Source organism: Euleptes europaea, chromosome 9, assembly GCF_029931775.1.
Source record: "Euleptes europaea isolate rEulEur1 chromosome 9, rEulEur1.hap1, whole genome shotgun sequence".
In the NCBI taxonomy this organism is placed as follows: Eukaryota; Metazoa; Chordata; class Lepidosauria; order Squamata; family Sphaerodactylidae; genus Euleptes; species Euleptes europaea.
The window spans coordinates 40337288-40355355 of NC_079320.1; the positions used below are offsets into that span (position 1 = coordinate 40337288).

Sequence of the window (18068 nt, forward strand, 5' to 3'; positions counted from 1 at the left end):
AAGACCTCTGCCTGAGACCACGGAGAGCCGCTGCTTGTCTGAGCAGACAATACTGACATTGATGGACCATGGGTCTGATTCAGTATAAGGCAGCTTCATGTGTTCATGTGTTCAAACCCTCAAATAGTTTACAGGGGCACGACTGAAGGAACATCCTGGGCCAAGTTAACAGCAATGCTTCTTCTAAATCCAGACATTCCTTGGAGGCAACAAAACCAGTTTGCCTGCTATTTCTTTCTGCTAAATATGCTAAACTAATTTTTCAGATATTGGAGAAACTGTAAAGTACATACAAGTGTAGGTATCTTTTATGCACCACTAGTTTAAAGCCATTAGGTTTTCTTACTGACATTAAATCCTTCAGTTATTTAAAATGGGGTTTCCACTATTTTCCTCAGTTAAGAATATCTTATTAGACAGTTTCTCCAAAGTATGAGGCACATCCCTTTGGCCTCAGTAGGATTTACTCCTGAATAATTGCTGCTTAGCTAGAGTTGCAGTAACATTAAAAACAGCTACACTGCATGAAGAAGTGGTCTGAAAATACTTAACAGTGACAGCTTCATTTCTGAGTAATAGTCTTCTGGGAGATTTACAATAGAAGACTGATCCTACTAAGGCTGTCTGCTTTGTGTAGCACAAAAGTTACAAGTCCCTTACATAAATAAATGTATACTTTTCTGATGTCAAGTAGAAGGCTATTTAATCAGAACATTTTAATCTGACCTTTCTTTTGCTAAGGCATGCCCTGAGACATAGGCCATTTATGCATGGATGTTTCCTCGAGATAATCCCACCAACTACTTAGGGGCTTTGCCTTGATTATGCATGCATTTTCCGACCATGCATTTTCCGACCTTGCTCTCCCCTCATGTTTCCGTGCATCTTGCCCATGTTTTCTGGATTCATGTTTAGCCAGCATCCAGAAAACCTGGGTAACATATGCGGAAATGTGTGAAGAGAGTGAGGTGACCTCTTATGGTCAGAAAATGCATGCATAATCAAGGCAAAGCCCCTAAGTAGTCGGCAGGGTAACTGCGAGGAAACAACCATGCATAAATGGCCTTATTTAAAAAACAACAACACACACACACAATAAACCTTCCTTTACTTCCAAGTTTCCTGTCACCGTCTGTTTAAAATGTGTTCACCCTAGGAACAAGGTATAAATCATCTGAACAGCTGGGATAGCAGGAGTTAAAAACTCCAAAATATGACTTCCTCAGGTTATACTACAAAAGACAAACAAAATAAACACATATATGGCAGCTTGAAGTGTCTTTCTTAGAGTGTGATCCATTACCCACTTAAATGCTGAAGCACCAACTCCTTCTGACCAATTTAGTTCAATGGCTTCAAGTACTCCACACCTACACTGGTTTGTAGATTGGACAGCTTGCCCAAGAGAGATTCATTGACATTTATACTCAGATAGCCTCTCTGAGATTGAGTGAAATCTATCCAGTGACAACACCGGCATAAATAGAAAGTGAATGACCTCTTGGGGCAAGATTTTAGAAGGGCAATGACCTATGTTGAACTCTGAGTAATGTAATATAGGCCACGGTCCAGCAAATAATGACCAACAGTACAATCCTATGCATAGTTACTCCAGTCTAAGGCCACTGAAATCAATGGGCTTAAACTGGAATAATTCAGTGCTGTAAAACACCTCCTGGAATTGAAAGGCCTCATGCCGTACAGCAACCACAACCATAAAATTAAATATGCAACATCCACAGCTACATTACATTAAATTCGGGGGGGGGGGGGAAATCACTTTTTTCCAAGAATGCTTTTTACATAATGCTCACACTGATTAACTTCATAAACTTTAAATTTTCTCCATGATTCATCATTCTGATAAAGACTTCCTCATTGTCCAGTACACCCTCTTTATTGCTGACTGCTAATTGTGTGGTAGAGGAGCAGGAATTCCTAGTCTCCTTGGCTTGCACTTTCTGTTCCTTCACATATCTGCCTTTTCCAAAAGAGGAAGATCCACAAATTACCTTCCAGAAGATACAGAAGGGAACCATATACAAAAAGTTTTTTAAACTTCCATCTCCCCTCCAATTCACATTGCCCCATTTGAACGAATATCTTTTTTTCTTACAACTTTGCTATCCTCTTGCCTTGACATGTGGCATACTTTATAAATGATCCCAAACTCCTGATACTGGTATGTGTATGCATCTTTAAGATAGGGAAGATATAAACATTCTACTTCATTTGACATTAAGATACAAAGGAAGAAGTGTTAGTACCAGTAGAGGTGGGCAATGCAGTCTTTTGCACAATGTTTGTGAAAATTACAGTGGCGAATCGCACCCACAAGCATGCCTTTCCTCTAACCTCATGACTGGACTGCCTTAACAGGGTGACTCTATTCCTTCCATAGTCTTGCATGCATTGATGACAGACACAAAAATTAGGGCTGCAACCTTTAACTGATTAATTGATTCAGTTGATTAACTGGCAGAGGCTAATTTTAAGCCAAGAGGATAAATTGTGGTTGATGGAAGTACAATTCAAGGGCATACTTATTTTTAAGACCATTTTAGTTCTAGAGTGTTTATTGAAACAGGGAATGTAAGACGTTAATAATAAAGTTTGCCATTTCTTGTGACAATGAGATATAGTTGTTGTTTATTAAATTTTAAGCAATCTTACACTCCCTTCAGTATTACCAATGGGCTATTATTGTCATTCCATAGTCTCACATTAATTTTTTTAAAGAAAGTTTTTATTATTTTTTCATTTCATACATCACAAATCACTGTTTCAATTGAAAAATTAACAATGTAAAATAAAATCTAATAAAGTTTCTAAATCGAAAAAGAAAAAAAGAAAAAAGAACTTCCCCTACACTTTCTTCTGTCCTAAAATTAAATTGTATATACTTTTGCTAACCGTATAATCCCCCTCTATTTAATTACTTTATACTTGTCTTATGTTATCTAGTTGGTATTCATATAATATCTTAATATAACCATTATACCAAGTAAATACAAGGGATTAAATCAAAGAGTACCCTTTAAATTGACCCATCAAAAAATGATTTTCACAATAAATTCTCCACTTCTCCCACTCCCCCCAAAATTGTGCATTATCAGTCTGATTAATATAAGCAGTAAGTTTAGCCATCTCCATAGTCCCACATTAATTGATGACGGACACAAAAACTCAGTTGAGTAACTTCAACTGGCAAATTACTGTAATCACTTGGCAGCCCTTACGAAGCATGTTCTTACAGTAGTGATGAAGAATATGCTTTTCCTTCACAGCAATAAGAGATACTGACACTGCCCCATCTAACAGATTTTAGAGAAGACTGTTTTCCAGACATTATGTATTTTTTTCTACAGCTCCCTTTTCATAGTCAGTTCAGACAGTTTGCCCAGTCAGTTCATTTGTCTGAGTCAGTCAGTCAGCTTCCTGTTTTTGATACTGTGTGTGTGTGTAAAGTGCCGTCAAGTCGCAGCCAACTTATGGCGACCCCTTTTGGGGTTTTCATGGCAAGAGACTAACAGAAGTGGTTTGCCATTGCCTTCCTCTGCACAGCAACCCTGGTATTCCTTGGTGGTCTCCCATCCAAATACTAACCAGGGCTGACCATACTTAGCTTCTGAGATCTGACAAGATCAGGCTAGCCTGGGCCATCCAGGTCAGGGCGTTTTTGATACTAGATAAGTACAATTAGAAGAAAGACAAACAGGAGCAGGGACACCCAAAGTATGTTCTTTAAACTATTTTAGCCCTGTTTTTGAAAATAAAGGAATACAACTACAGTAGAAATTAATGTAGAATAATAATCAGGTGTTTATAATAGTGGGCTATATCAGCTATTATGAGCTTCCCCAATTCAACATCACTGACTAATCAGCTTTAGTGAGTCTTGATTTTCAGTATGAACTGCATGCATCATGACGCAACTGATGACATTTAATGGTGCAATCTAGGGGCATGAACCATTCATCGCTGCTTTAATGCTTCCCCGGAGTATTCCTTACCAGGACACATCATGTTGGCCCTTTTCTCGGGAACTGTCTAACTTGTTTTTACATTTCTTGATTGCGATTATTCAGCAACCGCAGATAAGACTCTTGTTATACATGATTTCCCCACAGGAATCAATTGTCCTTTTTAAAATATATATACACAGAAGCTAGATGTACACAAACCTAACTGCATTTTGAAGGACTTCTACTGGAACACGTATTTTAAAGAACAAAGTGCCTCAACATTACTTATTATGGTTGAATTCAGACTATAGTGTTTGGTCTAATGATCCTGAAGGAGTAACAAGAAAGCTTGATAAAGGAGCACTTCTGGTTCCAATTCAATGTTAACTCCAAACATATCAAAGTTTGATATCAATAACTAACCCTTTTGTTAAGACATGATAAAGAAGCATGTACCATTGTAATAATTTTCTGGACATTTCTGACTTATCACCTAGCCGCAGATGGGGAGAAACTTAAGTGGATTCAGAAAAGTGCACTGTGAGTATTTTTCCCTTTGTTCACCTCCTTCTCCCATAACTGAAAGGAGGCAAGAAAAGTGCCATCCTATTTTGGCTAAGATTTACTTTCAACACCACTAGATTCTGATATGGTTTTCTTGTAGAGCTGGCTACCTGAAATGCAGAATGGAATTTACTCAAGACCTCAAATAGCACTTTAACCTGTTCTGATGAAGGCCAGAACACATTATGCTGATGTAGCAGTCCTCTGAATATGGATAGAGTGGCTTATAACTAGGATTTCAGCGAATGTCCATTAGTGACATTTTTGACATGAAAACAGTATTTTGGGAAGGCACAAAATGGCCTTCTCTTCAACCCCCATCTGAAAGATACTGTATTCCAAGCATATTTAAGGAGACTGCAGACATTATATTTCCCCTTTCCACTCCTTCAGCACCGTTTCCTTTTCCCTCAGTGTGCAATTCCCAGCCAATCAGGGATCTCATACTGAGTGTAATAGTGTCACAATGTGATATGGCTTGGAGTGGATTCCAGAAGATATTTTAGGAAGTTTATTAGAATACAGAATGAAAGCCTAGTGTGGCTGAACTGATTCCAAAACAGAAACCCACGATTCCTCATATCATTACTTAAAATACTTCAGAATAGTTACATCTGCTTTAATGAAATCCATACATCTAATCTTCAATCTGGCCCCATCTGTGGATACTTGAATCTGGAGACTGGGGCCATGAACAGATAAGACAGATCTTTCCACAACCTGAAAAAATCTTTTAATAAAACATTTGGAGGTTTTAAAAACCTAAAATAACAAGTAGTGCCTGTATCGTTAAGAAATGAATCCCCTCAGTGACCACTGCTAGGCAACCACAACAGTATTGCCAGCATGCAAACCTTGCTTTCTGTCAGTAAAAGGTAGGGGAAGGGGAAAGTTCCTTTTCCAGGGTTCTTTTGCCTTTGAGGGAGGACTCATCAGAGCCAGCAGCCAGTAAACTACTTGCAACCCAGGCCCAGCTGCTTGCTACTGTTCAGCATCACCCACCACATGACAGCCAGTGGTGTAGTGGTTACAGCTTCATACAAGGATCTGGGAGACTGAGGTTCAAATCCCCACCCTGTCATGGTATTCACTGGGTGAGCCAGTCACCCTGTGACTGGGCCAGTCACACACTCTCAGCGTAACCTAGCTCACAGGGTTGTTGCGAGGATAAAATAGAGAAGAGAATGATGTGAGCTGTTTTGGGGTTCCCATTCAAGTGCAGAAAGGCTGGGTATAAATGAAGTAAATAAATAATAAATATAGGTATAGATAGGGGAGCAGATTAAAGGTTGGCTGGTGGGTGGGAAGGAGAAAAAGCAGGGAAAGGCAAGGATATGGGGCTGCCAAGAAGAGGAAAAGAGTAAATGGTGGAGGGGGTACAGGGGAAGTGAATTTGCTAATCCTTGTGAGTTCTCCACTGTGCAACTGTTCCCAGCCTGGCAGCCAACACCGCAAACCAGGCCCCACCCAGCCCAGTGGCTGGAACTACACAGAATATTCTCAGGAAGAGGCTGCAAGGGAGAGGGAATGGGGAACATAAAAGGTAAGATGGCAGGTGAGTGGGAGGGACATAAAGGAAGTAGGAAAGAGGATATAGGCACTTTCAGGAAAGGTAAAGATAAAATGGGGGGAGGGGAAAATAGATATCCTCCTGCAAGGAAATTAGATATCCTCCTACAGTGACATCCCCTGCTTGCATGTTAATAATATGTATTCTGAGAAAAATCAGAAACACTTACTGCTTGTGGTGAGGTTACTTTCCCCAGGCTGTGGAAGAGGATCTGCATCCTGAATGACTTGTAATACTCCCACAGTCCGGACTGGAGGATCTAGCGCTACAGAGCTTTCATTCACAGTTATGTCACTAGCTCCAGTAATTTGATTGGTTGGTGGTCCTCCTATAGATGCTTCAAAATCCGGAGGTATTTCATCTATGCAATCTGCATTTGGCTGATGGTAACAGAAAAAGACAGTCATGAGAATGGGAAAAAAGATTCTGAAAGGAAATGTTATTACCAAAAGAAGAACAGTTTGCTCCAGAACAGGGCTAATCTCTATAATTTTATTTGTAATTCCATAATTTTATTTTTTGAGCATATATTTGGCTTCTCTTTAAACAGATGTCAAAAACAGGATATAATCACTTGCATCCACTCTGACTCAGACTCCAGCTTGGACATAGTAGTGATGCAGAGGATACCTAGATCCCTGGCTCACTCTAGCTGCCTGAATTCATTTTAGTTATCCAAGCCAGAGGTTGCTTAGAGGGGGCAGCTTACACCTTCACACTCAAACATTGCTGATCTTGGCCAATAACTGCTAAACAGAGAAGAAGCATCCCTTTGTCCAGGATGTTTCTCTGACAGAGGGAGCTGCCCCAACTACCTTGAAAATGGCATCTGAGAAGCCCTGTCTTGGAAAAATCCTTCCTCTCCTTTGACCTGAGCCAGGAGTCCTGAACAGGTTCTTGAAATCAGGATAAGGATGAATCAACCGAAGCACAGACAAGGTATTACTGGTTAAAGTCTCACAGTTTGGGGTTCTTTTTGAGCCAGCACTGCTGATGAAGGAACAAGGGATACATCTGTAAAGCTGTATCATGTATACCCTATACATGCATTTATATGAATGGGTCCCACTTTGACCTAAATTCCAACTAGGATAGTGTGTGTGGGGAAAAAAACTAAGTTATTGGTCTGCCTCTCACCTATACTAAAATTGCCACTGGCTTAGGCTGATGCTAGCTTAGGGGGTGCTAAAGGAGCACCCCTTATCTGGACAGTGACATACACAAATGGCAAATGGGAGTAAGCAAAAGGCCAAAGAGCATAAGAAAAAAATTAGGTTCAGGGCAGGCCCAGCTCTCAAAGGAGTCAAAAGCATCCAGGTGGTGCATAACCTACATGATAACGCCAAAGGGGAGACCAGAGAAGAGGTGAGAGCACATAATGTTTGCCAGAAATGTAACTTTTCTATTCACAAGACAGTGGTACCAGACTCTGGTTCCAGTTATAGGGCCAGAAGCTGGAGTTCGAGGCATAGGATTCTTTTCTGTCACATTTTGAAAAGTGGGAAGAGGGCACAGTGAGCTAAAAGGTATGCCCCCTGATTGGCCAATGATAAAAAGGAGACAGATTTCAGGGGCTTAGGAATGTTTTAATCTAAGAAATGGAAGGAAAGGTATTCTGGGTGGGGAAAAGGTATTAAAGTCAGTGATAGTTACTTACTGAGCTGTAAATTTAAATTAGTACAAACTGAATCATTTTGACTAAGAAATTCTGAATTGAAAATACTAATGTGAACATAGGAATGTTAATACATCTGGATCTTTTGGGTCTGAGCACATCTTGAAAGAGCCTGATTAATAGTGTTATACTAGGCAGGTCTAGGCTTCTGTCTCTGGAATACTCTTATTCCTCAGTAAGTGGAAGGCATTGATTTTTTGAGGCGATTGGGCCCAGTCTTTTCACTTTGCTGTTTGCTGTGGAAATGACCAGAAATCTGTTTTTTGTACCCATGTGACTTTAGCAGGGGGGCTTGATGCCTTCCATTCTAACCTGGATGGCCCTTGCTAGTCTGATCTTGTCAGATCTCAGAGGCTAAGCAGGGTTAGCTCTGGAAAGCACTTGGATGGGAGACCACCAAGGAATTCCAGGGTCACTATGCAGAGGAAGTCAATGGCAAACCACCTCTGTTAGTCTCTTGTCTTGAAAACTCTATGGGGTTACCAAAAGTTGGCTGCAACTTGATGGCAATTTACATACACACGTACATTCATTAAGTTTTGTTAGTGCCTCAGCTGTGTCTCTTCTTGGTGAGAGATAACCTGGCCATAGTCAGTTACTCTGACGTGCTGCCCCGCGGCCCCCACCCAACGACGGGTCCACCTCGTCCTACAGCCCCAGCGGGCGTCAGCTTCCCAGGCTCCAGAATTGGAGTTTAGAAGTGAGGACGCTCTCCACACCTTCTTCTCCCATCGTAGGGTGTTTTGGCTGCCGCCTAGCACACCCAACATGCCCCCTTTTCCTCCTCAGCCTCTGCCTCCGCTTCCGCTTTTATGGGCGTCCCTCCCCTGAAATTCCCTCCTCGAGCCCCTCCCTCCGCGGGCCGTTGGCTCAGTCCTCCCCTGTTCCTGCGGTCGCGCCGCCGCTCACGACCGCCCCAACCTTCTAGAAGGCGATCACTCCCGTCCCCGTCCCCCTTTCTCTCCCCACTCCCCTCTCTCCCCGACGGCTCCTCCCGTGAGCCGTCTCCAACCGCGTTGGGCTCCCGCCCCCCCGCCGGAACACGGGGCCAAGCCTTGGCTGCTGCCGGGTTCCCCGGTCTCAGGGCTCCCGCTGCCCAGGAAGGGGCCGTCCCCGCCTCTCCCCCAGGGCCTGTGTCGTCTGCCTCGGGCCGGCACGCTCCCCCCGTGATGTGAGGTCGGCCCCGACCTCCCCCCGTTTCTCCCGCTGGCCCCACCTCCAACTGTGCCGCCGCCGCGTCCGGCCGCCCCTGCCTCCTCCTCCCTCCGACCCGGTAAGTGGGGTTGCTTCCCCAGGGGTTGGGACTCTCCCGGAGGGCCGGGTGTGGCAGTGGGGCCGAGGCACAGTCCCGAGGGCCCGCCCCAGGCCGCGGACTCGGTACAGTTACCCATGCTTTAATAGCATCTAGGTTAGAGAAACAGAATGCCTTATATGTGGGGCTGTTTTTGACAACATTTCGGAAACTTCAGCTGGTGCACAATGCAAGGGCCAGATAGTTAACTGGCACTTGCTACTGTGAAATACGATCTCCCTACTCTGTGTTAAAAGATCAGTGACTTCAACTATATTTCCAGGCTCAATTCAGTGTACTGATTTCAACCTTTAAAAGCATGAACAACCCGAACAAGCTAAATGGCTATCATTTTGCACACAAATCTGCCTTGTCAGCTAAGATAGTCATCTAAGGCCCTTTAGATCTACCCCCTTTCAGAGATGAGTGGGGGTAGCTATTGGAAAGAAGGCTTTGGCCTGCAACTGATACAGGATCAGTGCTTTGAATTAAAAAATAGTGAACATAGACTTCTTGTCCTAGACTTGGTGAGTCTTGCACTCTAATATCTATTAGCTGCCATAACTGTTTGTAATTACACCATCAATAATGCCACAGGTTATAGTCATGCCTGCAGTACACCCGTTAAATTAAAATAGAATCATATGGTTCATGTACCAAATGCTCTTGTCCTTATAAACTTCCTTAATAGCTTTTGTGAAAAAAATATTCAGACGAGATCTTCAACAGGAAAAACGTATTGCCTACTATGCAGATGCTTGCTTTGAAATTTCAAATAATTTGAAAATGGCAGTCATGAAAAGACGGTTTCAAGTATTCTATGAGATGGCATGCTTACCGGAATCCCTAGTGCTTTTAAGATGTTCATTTTACACATAGGGCAGGTGCGATGGTCTAGCAGCCATGGATCTACACAAGATTTGTGGAAGAGATGCCTGCAAGGGAAAGTAACGACATTTATTTCAAATCTGTCCCTATATGAGCTCTTTTCTCCATTTCCAAAGCTGCACTTGAGATAATCTGCTTAGAAAGCAGACTATCTTGCTAGATAAGGACTAGAGAGTCAGCATGGCGTAGTGGTTAAAGTGTCGGACTAGGGTCTGGGAAACGCAGGTTCAAATCCCCACTCTGCCATGAAAGTTTGTTGGGTGACTTTAGGCCAGTTTCAGCCTTTACCCTGGCAAGTATTTGGGTGGGGAAACCTACAGTCTTGAAAAACCCTTTAGGGTCACCATAAGTCAGCTGTGACATATCAGCAAAAAAGAGACTAAAAATATAAAGGAATATCTGTGGAGAGATTTTTTGTCAAGAAAAACCTACTAAAAGAAACCTTTTGTTGAAAAACAGAGGAGTTTAGATTTCAGTACACTTGAGCTGACAACACCCAGCTAGTGGTTTCAAATGTTAAACCAGAGGATCAGCATTTTAAATGAAAAATACTGAGAGAGCCAAGACAGTTACCACAACAAATGTATGCTGACAGTATACAAATAAATAAATGTGCATAACACTCAAAACTTCATCCCACTCATTTTCAGGGAAATATGAGAACGTACATCCCAACCAACTCTTACATGTGAAACAGAACATAACCCTCTTAAAATAATGTAGCCATTCTCTATGACTTATCAGAGTCTCTCACTTGCAGTTCCTTTAACCAAATACCTAAACATGCACACTGTAAGCACAACATGTAAACATACAGGTCTGTTGCGTACCAGCACCTACCGTATATACTTGAGTATAAGCCGAGTTTTTTAGCCATGATTTTTGGCTTAAAAAACTCACCTCGGCTTATACTCGGGTCAATACGGTAATTCGCCTGCTGGGCCCTCTCCCAGAGCGCTCCCGCCGGCCAGCTGATGGGCGGGCTGTCCCGCCTTTTTCCCCCCACACCACCCGATCGCGCCTTCTGCGCGGCGGTGGCGGCTTCTTCCCCCCCACCCCACCACGCCTTTTGCGCGATCGTGCCTTCTGCGCGGCGGCGGTTTCTTCACCCCCCACCCCACCTTCTGCTGGGCGGCAACGGTTTCTTCCGATGAGGCTTCCCAACCGCTGCGGAGGGCAAAAAAGCTTTTTTCCCCTTGTTTTATTTTGGATAAAAGCCTTTTTGCCCTCCATAGGGGAAAGCAGGCCTGCGCCACATAAATGGGTGTTGCAGGACCGCCGCCATCCCAGGAAGCGTTCCCGGGGTGAAAGGGTTTGGGAAGCTGACTAATCCCCCAGGAATGCCTCATGGGGACACCAGTGTGGAGACTTGTGCTGGGAGAATGCTAGTGGGAGGCCCTGGCAGCGCCCGAGCCCCACCTTGCTGCCGCGGCCCGGGGGGGGGAGCATAAGTGGCACTACACTGGCAACCATGCTAGTTTGCATAGTGCAAGTGACATAGACACTGGCATAGGGGTCATGCCGGCTCCTAAGAGCATTCACCCCTCCCTTCAGGAATGCAATGAATGAAGTCTAAACCCCTATTTTGACAAGATTACTACAGGTCGCAACTCCAGCTCAAGAGTATTAACAGTGTAAGCAACACCATGCATCACATTTCAGGTTCCTTGCTCAGCAATTCATTTCTCCCAGAAGAAACACTTGAAGTCAGTAGATCAATCTGAAAAAAAGTTTTCATTAGCTACTATAATGGATGCTCTACTTTCATTTATCTAAAGGTCAGAAATAAAAAGTTCCTCACAGACTTCTAAGATATTTTCTTATGTTTGTTTTCTGTGGGACTAACTGCTTGTGGGTTTTATTTTTGTAACATTACACTGCCACCAGTTATGATGGATGCTCTACTTTCATTTATATGAAGGTCAGAAATAGTTGGCACATGAGAGGCTTTTTTTGAACTAAAACTTAAAATGGTTTAATTTGTCTTTTTTGAGGGGAATGTAAAGGTCAGGTTAATAAAGTGTGATAACATGAATGTGTCTTGTAACAGGACAACAGGAATGAGGAATTTATGATGCCTATATGCAAGAGATATTTTGTAATTCAAGATGTATCTAAGGTGGTTCACAGACAAGTGTTGATACTTTAAATTAAGCCATGACTTCTTTGTTTCATAAACTTCTTCAAACAGTAGTTCTTAAATTGGAGGAGTTAGGAACATATAAACAAGTTCCCATTTTCCTTCTTTAAACTGGCCTGAGATCACTCTTTACTATAGCTATTTCCCGTTAAACGGTTAGGGATCACCCTAACACTTGAGCTTTATAACTGATTATGGATCCTTCCTGATCCTAAACCAAAGTGTGTTCCTCTCACTCCAGAGGGGAATCTTCTACAATCAGCTTGCAGCTCACTCCCCTGTTTCCCACTCTGCCCATTAACAGCTCTTTCAACTGTCCCTTCTCAACTGTCAGTTTTCTAACTGCCATCCTTAGAATTCCGTTAGAACTCCCTGTCAGTCAAGGGGTTCTATCATCAGGACAACTCCTCAGAATGAATGCAGCTGTCCATCACAGATGCTAGTACCAAACTAGAGTTATACATTTGCAAGACCTTGACTGAAATCCAGTAAATATTTTATATTTCACTCATATTATGACCCAGTGAGTGGCAATGCAGCCACAGAGAAAGGTTTGAGAATTACGTTTACTCTACTATACAATAGGCTACTGTAGATGGATCCTCATGTTCCCCACATTACTAAAGAATGGGTCTGACTTATACAAATCCTAATTTCAGGGACACGTTAATTGCTGTAAACATGTGAATGCTACATAGTGAGGACTCTCTCACTCTCTTTCAACAGGTGATTAACGGTGTCCCATTTTTATCCTACCTTTGGTCCACAGAGCTCCACAGGGTGGCACACCTGGTCTCCTCCCACCCTACCATCGTATTGTCACAGTAAGTCTATGAGGGGAAAGAAGTGGGCCTGGTGTAGCCTGATCTCATCAGATCTCAGAAGCTAAGCAGGGTCAGTACTTGGAAGGGAGGCCTCCAAGGAAGATTCTGCAGAGAAAGGCAATGGCAAACCACCTCTGCTTATCACTTGCCTTGAAAGCCTCTCGCTGGGGTCACCATAAGTCAGCTGTGTCTTGACAGCACTTTACACACACATACAAGCATATGAGGGAGGTAAGCCACACTGAGAAAGAATGAGTGGCTCAAGGCCACCCAGTGAGATTGGTGACAGAGTCAGCATTTGAACCCAAGTCTTTTCAGTCCTGGTTTGATCTCTCTAATCAGCAGCTCAAAGCTGACAATGTGGATAAACTCTTTGGCTGGGGAAGAGGAGGAGTGGGAACATTCTCAAGGTACAAGAGTGGCACGGTAGGAGAGCACTTGGGGCAGCAAAATGCTCTGAGACAGTCCTGGAGGTACCACCACTGAGAAGGCCTAGGTCTGAGGATCAGCACATCTCATCTCTTGAAAGGAAGGAACCGTGAACAAGACCCTTTCACAAGACCTCAAAAAGCAGCAGGCTTATATAAGAAGAGACAGATATATTCAGATATGTGGGCCTGGAACTTATGGGGATTCTAAAAGTTTACAGGCAGAACGTTACATTGGGTTTTATGCCCTTGAAGTGACTAGCTTATCTTTTCAGTGAACAAAATAATTTTACTAAAGATAGCAAAAACTAAAAACAGATAGCAAAAACTAAAAACTAAAAACAGACATGCAATCCTCACATGTATGGACACACACACAATCTGTTTCTGATCAAGAATGCAGAAGCTGTGCAATACGCAAACTGAAAGTCAGCCATCATTTTTAGTTCATGCATTGCAAGCCTTAGCAGGTTGACATAGCATAAAGCTTCACAGTCAGCAGTTGTTTGGGATTCTCACACTCAAAAGCTTTATTTGACTAATGCAATGACTCTTGGCTTCAATAACATGGCTACCTATGCTGAGTGGCTCAATAGCTGTCAAGATCATACCATTCTGCACTTTCAAAATTAAATGAAATTAGATTAAGATAATAGGAAGAGTCTTTGGCCCACTGAACTGAGTAAGAGCTTTGCCTTTTAAGTCAATTAAGTGGTTTGTTGTTTCTTTCCAATGGAACAACAACTTTTTTACACCTTGGGTATAAAGTTTCCTACAGTGCCATCCTAAACTGAATTGCACCCTTCTAAAACCATTGAGATTAATGGCCTTAGAAGAGTGTAACTCTGCTTAGGATGACACTCATAGCTAGTGGAGGGGTGAAGAAGGTTTGCACGCTAACTTATTAAAGAATATACCGTATATACCCATGTATAAGCCAACCCGCGTATAAGCCGAGGTGCCTAATTTCTCCCCAAAAATGGGGAAAAATTAGGCACCCGCGTATAAGCCGAGGGTCGGCTTATAACCCCTCCCCCCCGCAGGTTTACCTTCAGGCCGGGCGGTGGTGGCGGCGGGCCCCCCCAGGAGGCTTCCTCAGGCTCTTCCAGGGCGGGAAGAGCCGGGTGCGCGCGGCCTTTCAGGGGCCGCAGCAGGCTTCCCCCGGCCCTTCCTGGGTGAAGGGAGCCCGGTGCGCCTGGCGGCAGCGGCGGCAGCCACGCGGCCTTTCAGGGGCCGCAACAGGCTTCCCCCGGCCCTTCCAGGGCGGGGGGAGCCCGGTGTGCCCGGCGGCGGCGGCCGCGCGCCCCTCCAGCCACCGCAGCAGGCTTCCCCCGGCCCTTCCAGGGCAGGGGGAGCCCGGTGCGCCCGGCGGCCGCGCGGCCTTTCAGGGGCCGCAGCAGGCTTCCCCCGGCCCTTCCAGGACGGGGGGAGCCCGGTGCGCCTGGCGGCGGCAGCCGCACGGCCCTCCAGCCACCGCAGCAGGCTTCCCCCGGCCCTTCCAGGACGGGGGGAGGAGGGTGCGCCCGGCGGCGGTGGCCGCGAGGCCCTCCAGCCACCGCAGCAGGCTTCCCCCGGCCCTTCCAGGGCGGGGGGAGGAGGGTGCGCCCGGTGCCGGCCGCGCGGCCCTCCAGCCACCGCAGCAGGCTTCCCCCGGCCCTTCCAGGGCGGGGGGAGTCAGATGCGCCCGTCGGCGGCAGCCGCGCGGCCTTCCAGAGGCCGCAGGAGACCCTCACAGGGCGCTCCTGGCCGGGGGAAGCCGCATGGGCCCGGCAGCGATGGCGGTGGCGGTAAGTTGCCCCCTCCCTCCTCCCTCCTCTACCGTATTGACCCGCGTATAAGCCGAGGCCGGCTTTTTCAGCCCTTTTTTTGGGCTGAAAAACTCGGCTTATATGCGAGTATATACGGTATATTCATTTACATGCCAGGGATTTACCATTAGCCTACTTTAGACTTCATCTATTGACTCTGTTTTATATTTTAGCAAAGCAAGTACATACACAGCACAGAAAGTTTTGGCAAACATATTAGGTGACATGCTATTACACTGGATTGTTCTAAAATACCAGCAGGTTCAGTAAGCTAGCACAGAAAGGCAGTTTATCCTACTGTTCTATAGTTTATCTATGAAAATTTGCAATTAACAGTGCAACCCTATGCAGAATTGATTTCAGGTAATACTAACTGCCCATAAGACTGAACTGTATAACTTATTTATTTACTAACTATGTTTTTATCCTGCCCTCTTCCAAGTAGCTCAGATTGTCATACACGGTTCTCTTCTCCTACATTTTATTCTCTGTACAATCCAGAGTGACTAGCCCAAGGTATCCAGCAAGATTCACGAAAGTGTTGGGATTTGAACCTGGCTCTCCTAAGATCCTAGTCAGGCACTTGAACCACTACACCACGCTGGCCATCTCTCTTCTAGTATAGGATACTCTGAAGAATTTACAGAAATACTGATCAGTCAAATCAAATAATCTTTATTGCAGCCAAAGGGCAGCAGTCAAATTCATCGCTACCAAAGTACAAATGCCATTGGATTTCATTTCTATAGCCCCTAACACAAGCCAGTATAATGAATCTTAGCAGGCTCTTTTATTCTTGTGTGTGTGTGTGTAAAGTGCCATCAAGTTGCAGCCGACTTATGGCGACCCCTTTTGAAGTTTTCATAGCAAGAGACTAACAGAGGTGGTTTGCCAGTGCCTTCCTCTGCACAGCAACCCTGGTATTCCTTGGTGGTCTCCCATCCAAATACTAACCAGGGCTGACCCTGCTTAGCTTCTGAGATCGGACGAGATCCGGCTAGCCTGGGCCATCCAGGTCAGGGCCTTTTATTCTTACCCGTTTACAAATAAATGTTTCTGGCCTGTAAAGATTATTTGTAAATCAATATGCTTATAAAGGTCAAGAGGTTATATATTTATGAATAGATGGTTATAGCAACTCACCGGCAGGGCAGGATTCTGACAACATCATTTGGTTTGTAACCTTCAATACAAACTGCACAGTTATCAAAATCAGATTCTGTTTCCTATAAAAAAAATTACAATGGAATTAATCTTTTTAGGAAAAAGCATAAGATGCCAAAAGAAAGTGATGCAAACATTACCAAATACCTTCACATTCTGAGGGCACGGTCTAGTTCGCGGTAGGAATCGTGTGAAGGTATAATGGAGGCCTACTTTTGCCACAGTTCCCCTCAGAGACTCATGGTGTTCAAGGAAACCCAATAAATCTGTGCATGACTGACATATTAAGGTCCATCCCTGCCCCCGCAGTTCAGTCTTTTGTAGCAGGAAGTATTCAATGCAAAAACGATTGATTTTTTCCCCTTGTCTATAGCACTATTCCCATGGAACATTTTCTCATTTTTATTTGTTTAAAGAAGAAAGATTTGAATTTTTTTTACCTTGTCACCCTTTCTTATTGTTCTGACCTGCAGCTTGCTGATCGCTTTCTTTGCAGCATCTCCAAGACGGCGCTGAAAATGCAATACATTGGTCATCAGTAAATTTATTATTTTAGCTTATTTATAGCCCACCTTTCTTTAAAGAACATAACAGCACCGATGCTCTTACATAGTTCTTCAGCAGCCATATGATAATCCAAGATTGTTTTAAATTAAATGGACAGGCTTTTTAAATGCAAACCATTGGATCCTGAGAGGTCACCACTATATTAATAATTGCCTATTATATTAGGCGCTGTGATATACAGGCAGGATGCTGCTGCAGTTGTCTTGTTTGTGGGCTTCCTAGAGGCACCTGGTTGACCACTGTGTGAACAGACTGCTGGACTTGATGGGCGTTGGTCTGATCCAGCATGGCTTTTCTTATGGTGATCAGAATAAGCCACAGACTGTTCGGTTACTGAATTTCCATTTATTAGACTGTCGTAAAGATGATCGACAATCATCAGATGCACAGCACTAGCTTGGATTCCTGCTTAAAAGTTGCACAGGTTTTGGGAGAAGTGATTTTACCATTTTCTGTAACCAGCTATTCCTAGGGATCCTCTGGCCCTAGGAACAGCCTGTTAGGGGGCATTCGGGGCTGCAGTGAGAAGGGAGGAATCAAGAACTTGTGTTCTGTAGGCAGAAATCCTTCCATCCATGGAAATTTTAGGTGGGACCCAAGCCAGTATCTGTTTAAATAAAAATAAAAACCAAAGAAAGGGAAAAAATAATGTGATGGAATATGGCTAACAAAGAAAACACATTTCAAGTCTTTTTAAAAAAATCCCTTTATTTCCTTCCCCCCCCCCCTCAAAAAAAAGAACAGAGAAGAACAAAGAAAAAAAACTTTTAAAGAATATATATAAAGACAAAAATATAACAACAGCGGTGGTGGATCTACATATAAGTTTCTATAAACAGTTTCCAAACGTTTCAATTCTGACTATTTACAGATCTGAGCAGGCGGTAAAAAAAATCTATGCTTTGTATTTGAAGTTTTTATTTGCTCCCAGTTATGTTTGCCAGCTCCGGGTTGGGAAAACCTAGAAATTTTAGGGGTGGAGCTTGAGGAGGGCTGAGTTTGGGGAGGGAAGGGACTTCAATGGCACTGAATCAAGGAAGCCACAGCCCTCAGCGAGGATAGGATATTTTGGAAGTCATTAATTCATAGGGTGGGTCACCATAAGCTGGAAGTGACCAGGCAGCACTTAACACAGGCAGCACACACATGCACCCCTGCCAGGAATGTAACATTATCACCAAACG

General features: G+C 44.0%; 1 protein-coding gene across 1 annotated transcript in view; it reads right to left on the reverse strand.

Annotated features, from left to right (window-relative positions):
• The window catches only part of RNF150 (ring finger protein 150), a 117781-nt gene that overhangs the window by 9083 nt on the left and 90630 nt on the right, over window positions 1-18068 (reverse strand). Inside the window, exons 3-6 of the mRNA XM_056855377.1 lie at window positions 16758-16829; window positions 16297-16379; window positions 9904-10000; window positions 6269-6479 (exon numbers count right to left, since the gene is read on the reverse strand). Coding sequence (XP_056711355.1) covers window positions 6269-6479; window positions 9904-10000; window positions 16297-16379; window positions 16758-16829 — 463 coding nt within the window. The remainder of the gene's footprint in view (window positions 1-6268; window positions 6480-9903; window positions 10001-16296; window positions 16380-16757; window positions 16830-18068) is intronic.